This window comes from Helianthus annuus, chromosome 15 (assembly GCF_002127325.2).
Source record: "Helianthus annuus cultivar XRQ/B chromosome 15, HanXRQr2.0-SUNRISE, whole genome shotgun sequence".
Classification (NCBI taxonomy): Eukaryota; Viridiplantae; Streptophyta; class Magnoliopsida; order Asterales; family Asteraceae; genus Helianthus; species Helianthus annuus.
This window is the reverse complement of record NC_035447.2, coordinates 23982876-23999313: the sequence shown is the minus strand read 5'-3', so window position 1 is coordinate 23999313 and position 16438 is coordinate 23982876. Positions and strand designations below refer to the sequence as shown.

Sequence of the window (16438 nt, the reverse complement as noted above, 5' to 3'; positions counted from 1 at the left end):
TCTCTTTTATTTGATGGTAACTTTGAGTAATGACGTGAATTGTAACTTGTTTTTTTTAATTTTTAATGTAATTAAAGTATTTTTATTTTTAATAAATATAATTTCATATATTAGAATAATCCGATCCCAACATCTTATTCTTCATTTTTTTTCTTGACACATAGAAAAAAGGACATGACTCAATTTGAATGTTAAGTTATCTAATTGATTATTGAACAATCACCACCACCACCATTTATCATTTATCATTAAATTTATTTATTTATCATTAAAAAATAAAGTGAATAAATAAAGTTAATGAATAGTGGTCAACCTAGAAGTTGCCACGTGACAACGTTTTTATTGTTTTTTTTATTTATACTATATACTTTTTCTCCAATAACTCGCGTTTTCAGTTCGGGAAATTCAGTACTGCTACCTGGTATCATTTGCTCATCCTTGATCACGGGTACCGTACGAACGACAGCAGTATCATACAACTTTTTTTGGTTGATTTTCTTCAACTTTTATGATTTTTTTTTTGTTTTGGTTTCAGCGGTAGTGATGAGCTCGGTACTAACCGATACCGAATCGGTATTAGTACCGAAAATACCGGTTACGGTATCGGTCCATGAAGGTAAAAACCGGTAGCGAGCGGTACCAGGAATGTCAAAAGTCGGTACCGAATTGGTACCTAAGATCTTTCGGTTCGGAAAATCGGTACTGGTACCCAACACTATTTTGCTCATCTCTGACAACGGTATCGTACAACTTTTTTTTGTTGATTTTCTTTGGTTTATCTTTTAGTGTTTTTTTCTACATTTTTTAATTCTTGGCATTGGTTCTGTGGGTAACGCGTTCGTAGTGATTTCAAAACACATGTAAACACAAACTAAGTAACAAAAGAAGTTCGCCGCAACGCAGTGACGGTAATAAACCTAGTTCCAATAAATTTAAGAAAAAAGGTTACTCAACTAACAATCTATAGCTATTTATATCTATTAATAAGGCAACCCAAATGAGTAGTGATGCCAGCTGGTGTCACTCTTTAATTGGACCGTCTTTTTGAAAGCCAGATATATGGCTTCTGTCAACAGAAAATTTCCAGGCATCACAAACTCACCGCATAGGATAGAGAGAGTCAGGGAAAATCCATTAAAAGAGTAAAATCTACCGCGTAGGAGAGAGAGACCCAGGAGAGAGCGCGCACACAAAGGTACAAGCCAGATGCTGCTGATGACGAAGATAGTGGATCCAAGGTAACGGTTGAAGTATACATCTGATACAAACCCACGAGAGGTATAAACACAGTTCTGGGAAGCCGGAAACGAGGGAGATGACCGGCGGTCTAAAGTTTTGCCGCTGGTTGCCACATGTGAGATAGCCACGCAATTTCAGGTAAGTTTTTGGTTTTCTCCATTTTCGACCAAAATTTCGCAAGCAAATAATAATAATTGATGTTCTTCGCAGGTTACCACAACCCAACATTTGCTACTTCAATCGTAGTCCTGATTAGGGCTTCAATCGAAGGTAGGCGTCTGATTAGGGCTCCAATTTCAGTTTAGAACGACCAGGTAACAGTTATAATTTCTTGATTTTGATATGTGAAACGGGTTGGTTCTTTTTATGGGGTTGGGTTGTGTAAGCAAGGTGTTCGATGAAAGTCCTGATTGAGGAGTTTAAGGAATCATTAAAAAAGGATTATCTTCTTTGATGTTCATCTTCATGGTTTTACTATGTGTTTGCTGGGGAGTTTTCTTGCTTTTTATTCTTATAAATTGAATCTTGGGGTTTGATAGCTTAGTTTTCTATGAACTGTTTGATGCATTTACATATGGGTATGGTTAAGCAAAGCTTCAAGATCAATATAATATTTGAGCAATGTCTTAACTTGACAGACTTTTAGTAACTCAATTTGGTTGATCTTTCTATTACTTGGTAAGACCAAACGCATTACCTTTATGCACAGTAACTTTTAGTAAACACTGACAGTTTATCCAAATATCCACAGATTATAGCGGCTGTGTGGAAACAACAGTAACTCCTGTTTTCACCAGATTAAGCAGAAGGCTAAGCATGGTGGCAATGGAAGATGAAAGGTAAATAAACTACATAATTGAACTCTTTATGAGTTATGGCTATGCTAAATGTTATATTTACCAACCGATAGCATTGAGATAACAGTCTGAAACTACCAAAGGTGCTGGATTGATTCCCTGTCATAACATTAACCAGATTCAACCAACGACCGTCCCAACGAATAGTCTATAGATCCTAGGCGTCCATATGTGCAGCTGAGATTACCCCACATGTTTAACTCTGTTTTACCCATTTAAGCCACATTTGTCTTTTAATCCTTTTTGAGCTTTGCGGAAGAGAGATGAGAACGAGAAGAGAGAGGAACAATTAAGAACGGGGAGAAGGGCGGTAAACAGAGGGTGGTCACCATCGTCACACCACCACCACCACCACGGTTATAATCTGGTGTCTCAGTTGCGGTGAGCATGTGCATGGTTGATGTACGTGTTTAGCTTATGGATTTCTAATTTAATATATTTTTTTAAGTTGATGTTATCTGATATTAAGAAACTATGAAACCGTTACCAGTATCGGACTTCAAACTCATCTCCGAGATCAAAAGTACTTCAGATTATTCTTAGGTGTGTGTATTTGTGGGTATATCTATTTCAAGTACTTCCATTAATTTTTGTTTCACACATTGTTTCTTTACCATGATGAAGTTAATTTTCTCTGGCTTTTTGCAGGTGAAGAAGGGAATATAGGCTTCTTTTATAAACTTTTATGTTGTTGTACCAAGATAATGTGTAAAGGTATCTATATTATGCTATTTTGTGTTGATGTTTAATTATTTATAGGTGTACTTGTGTTGTTTTCTACCATCTATGTTGGTACTTTTTAGCGAAAAGTATTTGAAAAGCGTTTTTTTATAATTTAGAGTTCATTTCTTCATTAATATGACTGTTTGACATCTTCCCATTTTGTGATCTAAATATGAAAAAAAAATGTGTTTTTTTTTTTCTTCCCATTTTGGATTTAAGCTCACACACTGTCATGGTTTTTATAGTTTTAGGCAAAACCATGATTTTTGGAAAGGCAGGGATTTTAAGCTTACACACTTTTATGTTGAAATTTAGATGTTTACTCAGTATTGTTTCAGTTAGAGGTAGAGCCACATTAAATACTGTTTTGCCATACTTCATGAACATAATAGAAGTTTAGTTGCTCTTTAGATTCTGGTTGAATATTGAAGATTGATAATTTTAAACAAAATCATACATGGGGCACATCAGTGGGAAAAAAATATCAAAAGTTTCTATGTGTCACATGTTTATCCACTAAGAAGCGAGTTGACTGTGAAAGTCAAAGGATGCTAACAAGTTTAAAAAATTTCCATCGAAATCCAGTTTTTAAACCATTGATTTTGACTTTCAATTATACATGTACAGGTTTGTGGATCAATGATGACAAAAGAGCAGCGATATGCAATGCTGCAATGCTGATACCCATTGGATATTTTCTAATAAGGTATGGACTTTATAAGCCGAGCCTGTTCACTGGCCAGCCCTAGAAGCCCAACCCATCATCGATTGCCCCAGAATAAATAACGATTCTTAAACCCGAAAAGAAACAAGAACAACCCATGAAGCCCAAAAAAGGTCCCCAAATGGAACGGGTATCAAGTATTGGGCTTAGAAATGATTCAATCTTACAAATAAAAACTGGGTCTCTGAAGGAATTTCTCACTTTGGGGAAGAAATTAGGCCAAGTGCAATTTGGTACAACTTTTCTTTGTATAGAAAAGTCAACCGGTCAACTATATGCTTGCAAATCGATTATAAAAAAAAAAGTTGACCGAAGAAGATCAAATACTGCATCATTTTACGGATCACCCGAATGTTATAGCAATGAAAGGGGCTTACGAGGATGCAATCGCGGTTCATGTTAGGAATTATGTGTAGGTGGCGAGCTTTTTGATAGGATTATTCAAATTGGACATTATACTGAAAAAAAAGGCGTCTGAGCTTACAAGAACGATTGTTGGTGTTGTGGAAGCATGTCATTCTTTAGGTGTTATGCTTACGGATTTAAAGCCTGAAAAATTCTTGCTTGTGGATAAGAAAGAATAGATTGCTGATGCAAGAAAAAATGTTTTTTCTTTTTGTTTTTAAGATTGAAGACCAGCAATAACCACCCTTAAAATAGCAACACTCCAACGGCTAGATACGGGAAATAAGAGGTTAGAAAGAGGTTAGAAAAAGAAAAAAAAAGCGGCTAGAATAAGGAAGCTAGAGATGAAGAGGAACATGTTTGTATTAATGCACAAGTAATCGAAGCACAAACGAACGTGTTATCAAACCGTGAACGATTCGGTTTTGTGCACGGGCATTGTGTTATCAAACTGTTCAAATTCAGCTTTGCGCGCCGCGGAGAAAAAAAAAACTAGTTAATATTCTATAGCCTATCTTCACGTCTTTTTACCTAAATAGTTAATTTGGATACTATTTAATGGATTCTCTTAATGGAATACGAATTTTCAATCATCACCCAAACTATGTACGTTTAACATGGAACTTTTAGAAGCTTTTAGGAGTTTCTAACTTTAATCTTTTAAGAAAAAGCTCATACTCAATAAAAAGCTTTGTTTGGTTGAAGGAGTTTAAAGCTTTTAGGTTAGGAGCTTGAAGTTTTTGGTTGAACGCTCATACTAGTAGCGTTTAAAAGGAGCTACAAGCTTTTAGAGAAAAAAATCACTATTCTAACCTCTAAAGATAATAAACTTTTTAGTTATGTTCATTATGGTTATTTTATACATTTTATTAAAAGCTTCAGCTACTCTGCCAAACACGTAAATATATCTAAAAAACTACAGTCACTGGCTAGCAGCCAGCTTCCAGCCACCAGTTACCAGCTAATTTTCCAAACATTCCCTAAATAATCCAATTTATGAAAAGAAACATCTCAACCATGTGATATGATTTTTTTGAACACTTGCGTATGTTGAACAATTGAAAATGAAAAAACAGGATTTGTAAATATTACTAATGAAAATATAATTGAGCGTTTAAGAAAAATGAAAACACGTAGATGTATAATGTAATTTGGCATATGATATGAAAGTACACACTTTGAGTTAATCTATTCTTATGATTTGTTTTTAATTTTTTTCATAGTTGGTTTATTTGACACTACCCATCTTTTTCCTAACAAATATTCGTAGATCTACAATTGCTTTACGTAATAATCATGAGAATCCCAATTAGTGGAGTGTTGTATCCAGAATTGAAAGACTGTATTTCATATGAGTTGGTCCCAGGTATGACTTTAACTCTTTCTCAAAATTGGGCTTTTATAGGCTTCCACCTTTTAGGCCTTATACACAATTATATGCTTGATAATTCAGGCCCAAATACAAGTACTGACGGTAGATATGTACATCCAATCAAAAAAACAAATTGTATATCACTGAATCCTTCAGCAATCACGTTGATTAATAATACTTAAGAGAATTACAAAAGTAAACATCATAATGCACATGATAAATAGATTTTTGTTTATCATTATAATTATATTTATATTTATATTTATATTTATATTTATATTTATATTTATATTTATATTTATATTTATATTTATATTTATTTATTTATATATTTATTTATTTATTTATATATTTTTATATATTTTGTTATTGTTAATGAACTATGATGAATAGTGATTTTATTTTTATAATAATATATAGGTTTTTATTATTCTTTTATTTAATATATTCTAATAGTTTAATATTATATTTATTTTTAATAATATATTTTTAATTTTTTCTTTTTTTGTAACATGTATTAATTTATCGATTAATTTGATACTTCTTCAATAATTTACGTTTATAACTTTTTTTCTAAAAACTTAAGTACATAGTTATGCTTGATTTTTCCCCGACATTCCGTTATAACTTTTGTTAAAAACGAAGTAGTACTCAAAATAAAGTATTTATTTGGTATCATAAAACGGTACGATGATAAACTAAACCGTTCTAATAGTTTGGCTTTCTAAACAATATGCTTTATTTTCTAATCACGTTTGTTTTACATTATCATTTGCCCAGTTTCGCCGCAACGCGTGACGTCAACATAAACTAGTTTTTATTTAACTTCCAACTCACAGGGTGGGTTAGTGTAAAAAGGGGTGGTTTTGTGAGAAGTGTAAAACTGTTTTAATCATTAGATCTTCTAGTTAAGACTGTGGGGTATGGGGCTTGGGTTGGGGCGTGGCCCAAGGGGCGGGGGTTTGAAGCCGGACGTGGGGCAGGTCTAGCAAGGTGATATGGCGGGCTCTCAATGGCCAATTCAAACTAGCCGTTGGGCTAGCCGTTGGGGGCATTCAGTGTTTTGAAGAAAAGGTGGCGAATATTGGCAATGCCTTGTCGACTATGGGACAAGGATCAGATTGGAAACGTGATGTACGCATGTATCATTCTTCACAACATGATTTTAGAGGATGAAGGTAGAGCGGTCGTTACCTACTATGATGACGATGACCCCCAACCAGGTAACGTAACAGACGAAGATAAAACGGCAAATGAATTTTTGATCAAGTCAAGGGACATACATCACAACATTTGATCTGATTTGGTGGATCATGTTTCAACGATTCCTGAGTTCGAAACCGACGAAGACGACGAAGAATGATAGTTTTTTATTTTGATAATTATTTTGTATGTTTATGTAGTTTTTAATGGTTATATATATATATATATATATATATATATATATATATATATATATATATATTAAAAAATCTGATGTGGATTGGCAACGCCAGCCAAGCCAAGCCACGCCCACCATACCCCATACAAAATGGGTTTGTGAATTAAGTTTTCAAAGTTACACGTGTCAACTCATGCCCCAAACCCCCGCCCCACCATACCCCACGGTCTAATGGTTGAGATTAACAATGACTTAAAATGTAAATTATGTTTTATTTATTTATTTTTTACTAATTTGGCTGGATTAGGGATAATACTATCTTTTTAAATTATATTTTTAAATAAAGAAATTGTTATCAACTTTAATGCACATGCAAGTTCAACTCATATTTTTTTAACGTCAATAACTTTTTATACGCAACGTTTTTTAAATAAATTACACCATAATAACTAGCTTTTTTTAGCTTTAATATGAGTATCATATTGTTATATTTATATAGAAAAAAAATTACGTATGGTATGAAGCTACTGGAATGCAGGTTTAAAACAACATACAAAGAACATATACTGGAAAGTAGGTGTAAAAAACCATGAATACAGGTGTAAATGCAGGTTTAAAATACCATGCAAAGAACACATACTGGACTGCAGGTTTAAAACACTATGAATGCAGGTTTAAAACACCATAAGAACAACACATATTGGACTGCAGGTTTATAGCACCACACAATAGATTTTCGAACAGAAAAGAAACCTTATTACAATGATGATAATAACTTCTTGCGATCTTGAAGATTTATACGAGATGACAAATAAATCACAGATTCTTAAAGGATATTTAAAAAAATAAATCAGAATCCTAAAATAACTCCCATACGGTTATGGGAATATTTATCATTTAATTGAATTATTGAGTAAATTATTTTTTTACCCTTTTGAATTAATATAACTCAAGGACAAATGTCAGGTAAAAAATATTTCTCACACTTCTCACACTCAAGCCCCCTTTTTACACGATCTTAAATCCCAACTCACATATTCTATAATTTTACTCCCAAATCTACTAAGGGGTTGTTTGGTAGCCTCTGAATTGTCATTAAGAGGCTATCTCTTAATGGAACCATTAAGAATTTTACCAATGAGAAGGTAGAAGAATGTGACATGTGATGATTTACCATTCAGAGGTTAACTCTTAACCATTCAGACTTGAGGTTACCTCTTATTTATTTAGAGGTTTTAAACCATTAAGAGGCTACCAAATAGCCCCGAAGTTGGTGGTTAACATAGTAGTTACCATTGCCATCAAATATTGTTGATCACACAAATTGTTGTTAATGCCTACTTAATCATGATAGCATACTAGTTACCATTGACGTCACAAGTTACTCATGCTTGCAATTTCTATTGGTGGTGATCAAAGTTAATGATAATTCCAGTGCAACTTTACTTCATTCTTACAAATCAGAAGTAACTTCCAATAGTTTTCTTCAACATAGTGATCAAAACATTCCATCAAGGGATCAACCCCTTGTACCTTGCCTGGGGCGTTGCCCCGTAATCTATTGAATTAATTGGTTCCCAAAATAAGAATAGTGTTGAATGAGTGTTTACGCTATACTTCTAACCCGTACAAGTATAATCTTCGGCAAATCACATTTATCAATGGATCACTTTGAATTTAAGTACCAGATCACCAGTTAGGGGTATTAAAATTAAAATGGGTCATGTTCACTACTGGTTTAACCGAAACTCGACATTAACCAGAAAATCATATCAGGCACATCCACCTAACATAATGAATTTTCAATATCATGACAAGAATACAACCCATTTAACTAGAGATTTTTCTTTGCATATTAGTACTTTAATATGGAAACTTTGGACAAAATTAAAAATATATACAGGTATTTACTTTTTAAACTATAAAACTTGATTATTTTTTTAATATCTTTTAAATTACGACATTTAAATTACGACATGAAATATATGGCCTGTTTAACTTTCGACATAATGCGCATGTGTGTACACACACAAAGACACAGAACAAACATGCATACCCCCCCCCCCCACACACACACATATATATATATATATATGTATTGGAGAGTTCAAATGAGAAGAATTTTTTTGTAAGAAGAAAAAAGAAGTTTCAACCAATAATTGCAGATTTTGTCCTAGTGGTTTACTAATTACATGCGTGGTTCCAAAACTTGTCAAAAATAAACTCGGTTGGTCTCTAGCTCTAACATCAGTTAAATTTCTCAGTTAACTATATATGAAATGACTATATTACCCTTGAACAATTAAAAGAAATAAAAACCCATCCCCTGTTCTTCCCCCTCTCTTTAAAACCCACCAGATCTGTTCTTTCCCTTCAATCCATCACCATCACCTCCCCTATCTTCTCCAACATTCATTGTTATATGAAATTTTTAGTCAATTTCTAGAGAGAGAAAAAGTAATGGCCGATGGAAACTCACCGAGCAGCAGAGATCGGGAGTTCCTGATACCTTTCGCCACCACCGTTGATCATGACGGCGGCGCGTCGTCGTCAAAACCCTCGCGGCGTCCAGTTCACCATCGCACAACTCCGGCCGTGAGACTTTCTCTAAAGTTGTGAGAAGTTGGGCTTCTAAAAAAGTTCATGACATGGTGTGTCATTCTATTGCCAATTGCTATTACAATGTCATCTTGGTTGGGTGCATCTGTTATGAGCCTCGGAGCATGGTGGCATTAGTGGGTTATATCAATGATGTTATTTGGTTCTGATCATTGATAGTTACGAAGATGGTGGTGATGGATTGAAGGGAGAGAATAGATCTGAAGAAGATGAGTACTTTTTATTGATTTTTTTTATTTTTTTTAATTGTTCAAGGGTAATATAGTCATTTCACATATAGTTAACTCAGAAATTTAACTGATGTTAGGGCTGGGGACCAACCGAGTTCATTTTTGACAAGTTTTGGGATCACGCCTGTAATTAGTAAACCACTAGGACCAAGTTTGCAATTTTTGCAAACCACAGGGACCAACCAAGCATTTAACTCTTTTACTTCATCTAATATTTGTATTTAATTTTAGTATAAGGGTATATTGGTAAACTTACATAAATCATTAATTTGTATTTTCCCCTTTAATAACTAGCTAAATTAAATTTGTAACTCCTTTTCAAAATATATAATTTTTTCAAATTAAAAAAACAAGTTAATTTAAAGTGTGGAATAAATTACTAGTTGTGTGGAATAAATTACTAGTTTTGTAGGATATATTTCGATGTGTGTAGGATAAATTTCGACTGTATAGGATAAATTTCTATAATGTGTAGAGTATATGTAGGAAAATTTTGATATGTGTAGGTTTTGTAGATTATATGTAGGATAATTAATGATTAGTTGACTAATTAATTAAAGAGAGAAAAATTAATGATATTACTTATAAATAAAATAGTATTTTACGAATATTTCCTTTCTTCTTTTTCTTCTCACATTAAATTTCTTCTCAAATGAACCTTCCCCTATATATATATATATATATATATATATATATATATATATATATATATATATATATATATAGGGGATGGATCATGAGAAAACTAGTTTAAATGAGAAAACCAAAAAACTAGCTAAAAAACATACCAATTTTTTTTTATATTTTTTTATAAAAAATCGCTAATTTTTATACATGGAAAAAAAATTTCAAAAAAAACATAAAAAAATGTGTTTTTGTTGTATTACACATGTGCACTATTACGGATATAGTGCACATGTGTAGTACATGTGTAGTACACATATAATCACATATAATGCACATGTGCAGTACAACAAAATTTTTTTTTTTTTTTGAAATTTTATTTTATATAAAAAGTAGCGATTTTTTATAAAAAAATTGTAAAAAAAAAAAATTGGTATGTTTTTTGGCTTTTTTTAGGATTTTTTAGTTAGTTTTCTAGTTTTCTCATTTAGATGTAGTATTCTCATGATCCTCTCCCTATATATATATATATGCCATATATGCCCGCGCGTTGCCGCGGGTATTTATGCTTTTGGCCGCACGTTGCGCAACGGGTTCCACATATTTTACCGATCACACAGAGCTACAAACTTGAGGTTCCAAGTGAGTAGTTTCAACTTAAAAGTTTGATTCCAAGTGCACCAGATTTTTTAATAAAATCGACTTTTTCCATTTCAAACTAATTATGCAACTGATATAGTAACAAGAGAACAAGTATATGATACAAGTACACTATCTCAATGCGCTTGGTACAAATCATTATATCATCACGTGTTCTGGGTTTGTTAATTTCCACTCCAAAATCGTTGTAATTTTTGGAAATATAGACAGAAACAAGACATACAAATTACTCAAACTTCTTAATCAAAGACATGTAATTCAGCATCTTCTCAATAGCTTCATCATCGTGTCCCCGTCCCCTCGACTGAATTACAAACTTTTAACGGATCCATAATAACACCAGATTCCTCGAATTACAAATGTTTTGGTATGGTTTAAAGTACCTTGATAGATGGAACTATAACTGCACATTATAGTTGCTACACTTTAAATTCTTGAACATCAGAAAAGTTCAACTATAAGTGAAAGTCAATGAAAATTGCAACACTATTAAAACTTATAAAATATTTTATAAAAGAGAATAAATAATGTAATATGCCATTGATTAAACAACAAAAGTTCAGAATATCTATAGGAGTCCAAAAGTCCAATGAGCAGTCACTAGAAGTCAAATGTATCATTTCGGGTTGGGTTCTTCTTCGCAAAGTACCATTTTTGGGCAAATTTTGCATAGGGGTGTTCAGAATTCGTTTCGAATTCGAAAAATTTGAAATTCGTTTAAATTCGATTATCAAGAATTTGTTTCAAGTGCAAGGTGGCATCTCTTTATGGCAAAACAACTTGGGTAAAGGGTCAAAACGGGTTTATGGTTCCGGTTAAAATGTACTCTTTGGTCACAATATGTCAATACAGGTTTTAGTTGAAATGGGTCAAATTGGGTTTAGGATTTTAATTAAAACGGAGACTCTGGTCAAAATGGGGTTTGGGTTCTGATTAAAATGGACTCTTTAGTCAAACCGGGTCAAAAGAGGTTTAGGATTCTGGTTGAAGTCATCAGAATGGGTTCAAGTAGAAAGTTTCTTTGTGGCGCAAAGCGGGTTGGGTTGTGTGTTTCGAAGAGAATCTGTATATGTGCAGTCATTTGTTTGGTGTAGACCTGGAAAACGGGTCGGGTCATGGGTCAAAATGGGTTCGGGTCAAAATGGGTCAACTATAAAAAAAAGGCTTTTTTTGGTTCAGGTTGGAACATGTCCGGGTCAGATCGGGTTTCGGGTCGGGTCTTTTTTTTATGATGATGATGATGATGACTAATATGCGTTAATTATTCATATACTAATGGGGTTGTGTTATTCTCATGTTACTTTGCGTCGGGTCGGGTCAGTTTTTTTTTTTTTTTTTTTTGATAATTTATAGTCACCTGAAACAGTTGCACCATTTGCTGGAGATGATAATCTCTAAAAATGAGCGAAAATACGTCCCTCAATGTGATTAATCCTAACACGCGCTGGGAGCCAGCTTCAACTACCACTACACGCCGCACCCCTGTCACAAAATTGGAAACATTCAGCAACATTTAGAGAAAGTGTGGGTTATACCCGTTTATGGATATCGGTCAATTCTGGTTATCATGGGTAAACACTTAAAACTTCACTATTGGAACTATATACTTAGATGGAAATTCATACCTGGGTCAGAAAGAAGAGTTATTACTTGATATAAAGTATCAGATTGTGTACATATCCCGAATCTAGAATGAGCTTTGTTGTCTACCAGTTGCAACGGCAACGCCTGAATCACGAAATAATATACGTATTTATTAATAATGAAGGAAATTAAAAAAGGAAAATAAACTTGATATCAGTTAAAGGCATAGTTGTTAATGGCGAATAGCGATAAATAGTGCGCCCTATTTTATGAATACCCTGGCATACATTATTTTACATGTATATTTAACAAAAAGCTAAAATCCAGCTATTTTATGGCTATATTTAATCGCTATTTATATTTATAAAAAAGTGAAATCCCGCTATTTATGGGCTATGGCTGCATACCTTGTAGCGACCTTCGACCTATACGCTATGCTATTCGCTATAGCAACCATAACGACCGATATTGACAACTATGGTTAGAGGCGTCAAACAGGTCAAAATGGTTTAGGCTAAAAGATCTAATTAGAAGGAAACGGGCCAAATAACATTCTCATAAATCAGTTTAATAAAAGAAAGATTATTGTGGTTATAATATAGTTTTTTGAATCATATTTAGCACCCAAACTATTTATAAATCGAACCTCATTAAAATATTACTCTGTAATTCGATAAAACAGCAAAGAAGTATAGGTAAACCCCCAGAAACAAGTCACGATTATGAGTATACAGAATACCTTTTTTACAAAAATAGTAGAAAACATGAAACGCCTCAAGCTTTTTCGCCGATTCAGTTCCAAATTCTTCGCTATTTGACATTTAATTAGAAAACGTTAGCAACCAATAGTTGGATGTTTGTGTCAAAAACATGTTGTCTATCAACTATTGTCTAAAAAAACGCTCACCTTCATGATTAATTGCAACTGCCCCTGTGGCCGCAACTCCAAATATTGCGAGAGCTTTTAATAAATCGGTTTTTGGCTGGTAAGTAGCTTCATATTCTAGTGAGCTTGTTTCATCCACTGAACATAAAGGATTACAAGTTCGTGATGACGTTGAATCCTAATATCGAAAATAGTGTGGTATTTCAATCCAATATAGTGCAGAATGAATTCCCAGTTCAGGATGCTAATGGTATTAGTAATAGTGAGGATACTTACGTGAGGGTGAAGAAGCAGATAACAGAGAATATCATGAGAAAAAAAATTGATAACATGGATTGCAGATCACAAACACTTGATCCTTTAAGCAAAGATTTCAGATCACAGAGTTTACCAAAAACCCCCATGGCTCAAATATTTAGCAACTGGAATGCGATCTTCAATTAATCTCCACATGAAACAAGCTATTGTTAAAGGCACCCATTTGACCCATACAAAATTTTAACTGAGACTCGTTTAATTCAACATTCATATAACAGTTAAACAAGTTGATTTACAATTTAAATCACAAGATTCGTTTACAAATCACAAATTTCTAATCAGTAATCGAAAAGATAAACACAAAAAATCCAGAATAACTAAATAATAATTACAATAATTCGATTAAAATGAAAAAAAGGAGAATGAAGGAACTAACACCCCTTGATTGCATTGTGAACACCAGTTATGTCAACGATTCGTGGTAAAGCATATCTAGAAACCCTAAATTAGAAACACAGAGGAAAAATTGAGCCCATAACAAACAATAACGATTGCATATCTAATATACAAAATCACATTACCTTAAGACCGTCTATGAAACCAACAAAAAGGCACGACCGAGGCTTGGCGTAAATTAAATCGACCCACCATCACCGCCTAGTGTTCATCGTCGTCGCCCAGAATCCATCAGTCGTCTGTGTAAACCAACGATTGGAATAAGTGTCTAATCTGGTAAAACCGAATGACACCCTTTGCTTAATAGCCGGACGATTCATTTACAGGGCTGTAATGAATTTGCATTGGTGAAATCCCTAGGCTAACCCTGAAGTGTCTTAAAATTTTGATGAAACCCCATCTAAAATGGCTTGTATACTATTGTACATCATGCTTCAAAATTTATACTTGTGGTAAAATTACAATTGTGTACATCACTTCTCCTTTTTATAGTATTATATATATATATATATGTAGGTAGAGGATCCTGTAAAAAAGGCCTAAAGTGTGAGAAGGGTAAGAAAGAATCTCAGCCATTAGATCTTTTGATCTAATGGTTGAGATCAATAGGGACCAAATTGTAAAATATTTTCATTAATTTGGACTGATTTGAAATATCTAGGGCAATATAGTCTTTCAAACCCAGTAGAAATTAGGTAATGCACATGTAACTTCCCTCGTCTTTTTTAAACGTCAATAACTTTTTATACGTAACTTTTTTTTAAAAAAAATTAAACCATAATAAGGAGCGTTTTTTATCTTTAATATGAGTATCATATTGCTATACTTATATAGAGAAAAAAATATGTTTCGATCAGATGTTTAGTCAATGAATGGTGTTATATACTTGCTGAATGGTGTTTTATACTTGCTGAATGGTGTTATATGTTTGCTGAATGGTGTTATATACTTATTGAATGGTGTTATATACTTGCTGAATGCTGAATGGTGTTATATACTTGCTGAATGGTGTTATATACTTGCTGAATGATGTTATATACTTACTGAATGGTGTTATATACTTGCTGAATGGTGTTATATACTTCATATAATTAAGGTGGCGGTTATGGAAAGTTTTTAATTAATTAAATTAATGATAAAATTACTTGTTTACCCTTTTCAATTAATTGAAATCTAATGGCTGAGATTCTTTCTTACTTTTCTCACACTTTTGGTCTTTTTTACAATAACCTTACCCTATCTATATATATTAATAAATGAGATGATTTGGGCTATGTGTCCTTGAATGATGGAGCCATTTTACTGATGTGGCATCCATTGGTTGAGTAGAATGTGATTTTGGGAGGGAATTCATCTAATTCTCTATAAACAAACCAAACTTCACATAACACAAACCAAAAAAAATTGGGACGCGGGATCCGAAAATTTTCGGGTCGGATGTACCCGATTTTTTGACCCGCCTATAAAAACAATCTAATTAACCTAATTCTCTCATATGCTTCATTTTTTGTGTGCAACCTACGAAACCCTAACATGGCTTCTACCGCCACAGATTCTTCCATAGAATTCTTCCTCATTCAATCGCTCTATTGGAGAAATCAGTCTTCTACAACGACTTACTGTGAGCATCTCTCGATTCTTCGATAGAATTCTTACTCATAGAGTTTCTTTCGAATTGTAGGTGATGTATGTTCTTTATCCAGATTTTTTTTTAATTTTTTTGGTATGAACAAACAAATCGTAAGATGTATTGGGTTTCTTGAATCCTTTGATAAAATCTCTCTAACTTACTATATTGTCTATTGATTTTGTTTATCATATTGTCGATTTTTAAGATTAGGGTTTTCAAAATCTCTACTAATGAAATCTGCAACTGAGGTATTACATATCTCCCACAGTTAAACTATAATTTCTCTTTATTTATCAGTTTAGGGTTCTACTTTACCTTATTCAGATTTTGGTTATATATTCTATTAACTCTTTATTTTTCAGATTTGGGTTCTCTTTGTATTCATGCTCGCGATTACGAAAATAGTTAGGTTATGCAGATTTCATGTTGTTGTTACTAAAGAGATGTTAAATCACGTGTTATTGTAGTTATTATTGACGTTTTTGTGTGATATAGTTTTGATTATTTCTGCGAGTAAGAAGTTACTTAGGTTATGTGGATTTCACTTTGTTGTTACTGAAGAGATAGCAAATCGCGTGTTATTGCAGTAAGTTTTTCTTTTATGACTTAAGGGTTTATTAATTGTGTCATAATTGTTTTGTTTAAGGTCCCGAGATTGAGAAGAAGAGCGTCAATGTTGTTTGGACGAGGGTAGGTTTCAGCAGATTTGAAGATGAGTTTTTTTTCCAGACAACATTCTTCATTCGACAACTAAGGTATAAATTGAATCAGTGGTCTCGAGCTTCTTCTC

At 33.2% G+C, this 16438-nt stretch overlaps 2 protein-coding genes across 18 annotated transcripts; one reads left to right on the top strand and one right to left on the bottom strand.

Annotated features, from left to right (window-relative positions):
* Positions 1-1001: 1001 nt before the first annotated feature.
* On the top strand, positions 1002-4188 carry LOC110911052. Of its 14 annotated transcripts, none has more exons than XR_004880510.1 (7): positions 1002-1377; positions 1450-1553; positions 1991-2078; positions 2356-2498; positions 2587-2639; positions 2745-2810; positions 3447-4188. XR_004880510.1 is itself a non-coding variant. In XM_035983723.1 (7 exons), exons 3-7 carry the CDS (start codon positions 2072-2074, stop codon positions 3566-3568), a joined length of 381 nt encoding a protein of 126 aa, XP_035839616.1. In that variant the 5' UTR covers positions 1002-1377; positions 1450-1553; positions 1991-2071; the 3' UTR covers positions 3569-4188. The 14 variants fall into 14 exon arrangements, 3 of the variants coding, with proteins under 3 accessions (XP_035839616.1, XP_035839617.1, XP_035839618.1); XR_002576703.2 differs by having other exon boundaries at positions 2164-2498; XR_002576702.2 differs by having other exon boundaries at positions 2150-2498.
* A 6758-nt stretch (positions 4189-10946) lies between these two features.
* Positions 10947-14407, bottom strand: LOC110909485. 4 transcript variants are annotated; one of them, XR_004880509.1, is made up of 7 exons: positions 14144-14407; positions 13581-14063; positions 13326-13442; positions 13158-13228; positions 12460-12562; positions 12192-12316; positions 10947-11237 (listed from the first exon to the last, which is right to left on the bottom strand). XR_004880509.1 is itself a non-coding variant. In XM_035983721.1 (7 exons), exons 3-7 carry the CDS (start codon positions 13329-13331, stop codon positions 11254-11256), a joined length of 336 nt encoding a protein of 111 aa, XP_035839614.1. In that variant the 5' UTR covers positions 13332-13482; positions 13581-14063; positions 14144-14407; the 3' UTR covers positions 10947-11253. The 4 variants fall into 4 exon arrangements, 2 of the variants coding, with proteins under 2 accessions (XP_035839614.1, XP_035839615.1); XM_035983721.1 differs by having other exon boundaries at positions 10947-11289; positions 13158-13223; positions 13326-13482; XR_004880508.1 differs by having other exon boundaries at positions 13326-14063.
* Between the last annotated feature and the right edge of the window lie 2031 nt (positions 14408-16438).

Bases quoted from the DNA above. Each gene is read 5' to 3' on its own strand.
- LOC110909485 (XM_035983721.1), bottom strand. The intron at 12,317-12,459 runs GTATGAATTTCC...ATTTTGTGACAG, and splicing joins AACTCTTCTTTCTGACCCAG to GGGTGCGGCGTGTAGTGGTA. The intron at 11,290-12,191 runs GTGACTATAAAT...TTTCACTTATAG, and splicing joins AAATGGTGCAACTGTTTCAG to TTGAACTTTTCTGATGTTCA.
- LOC110911052 (XM_035983723.1), top strand. The intron at 2,478-2,586 runs GTGAGCATGTGC...AACCGTTACCAG, and splicing joins AATCTGGTGTCTCAGTTGCG to TATCGGACTTCAAACTCATC. The intron at 2,640-2,744 runs GTGTGTGTATTT...GGCTTTTTGCAG, and splicing joins GTACTTCAGATTATTCTTAG to GTGAAGAAGGGAATATAGGC.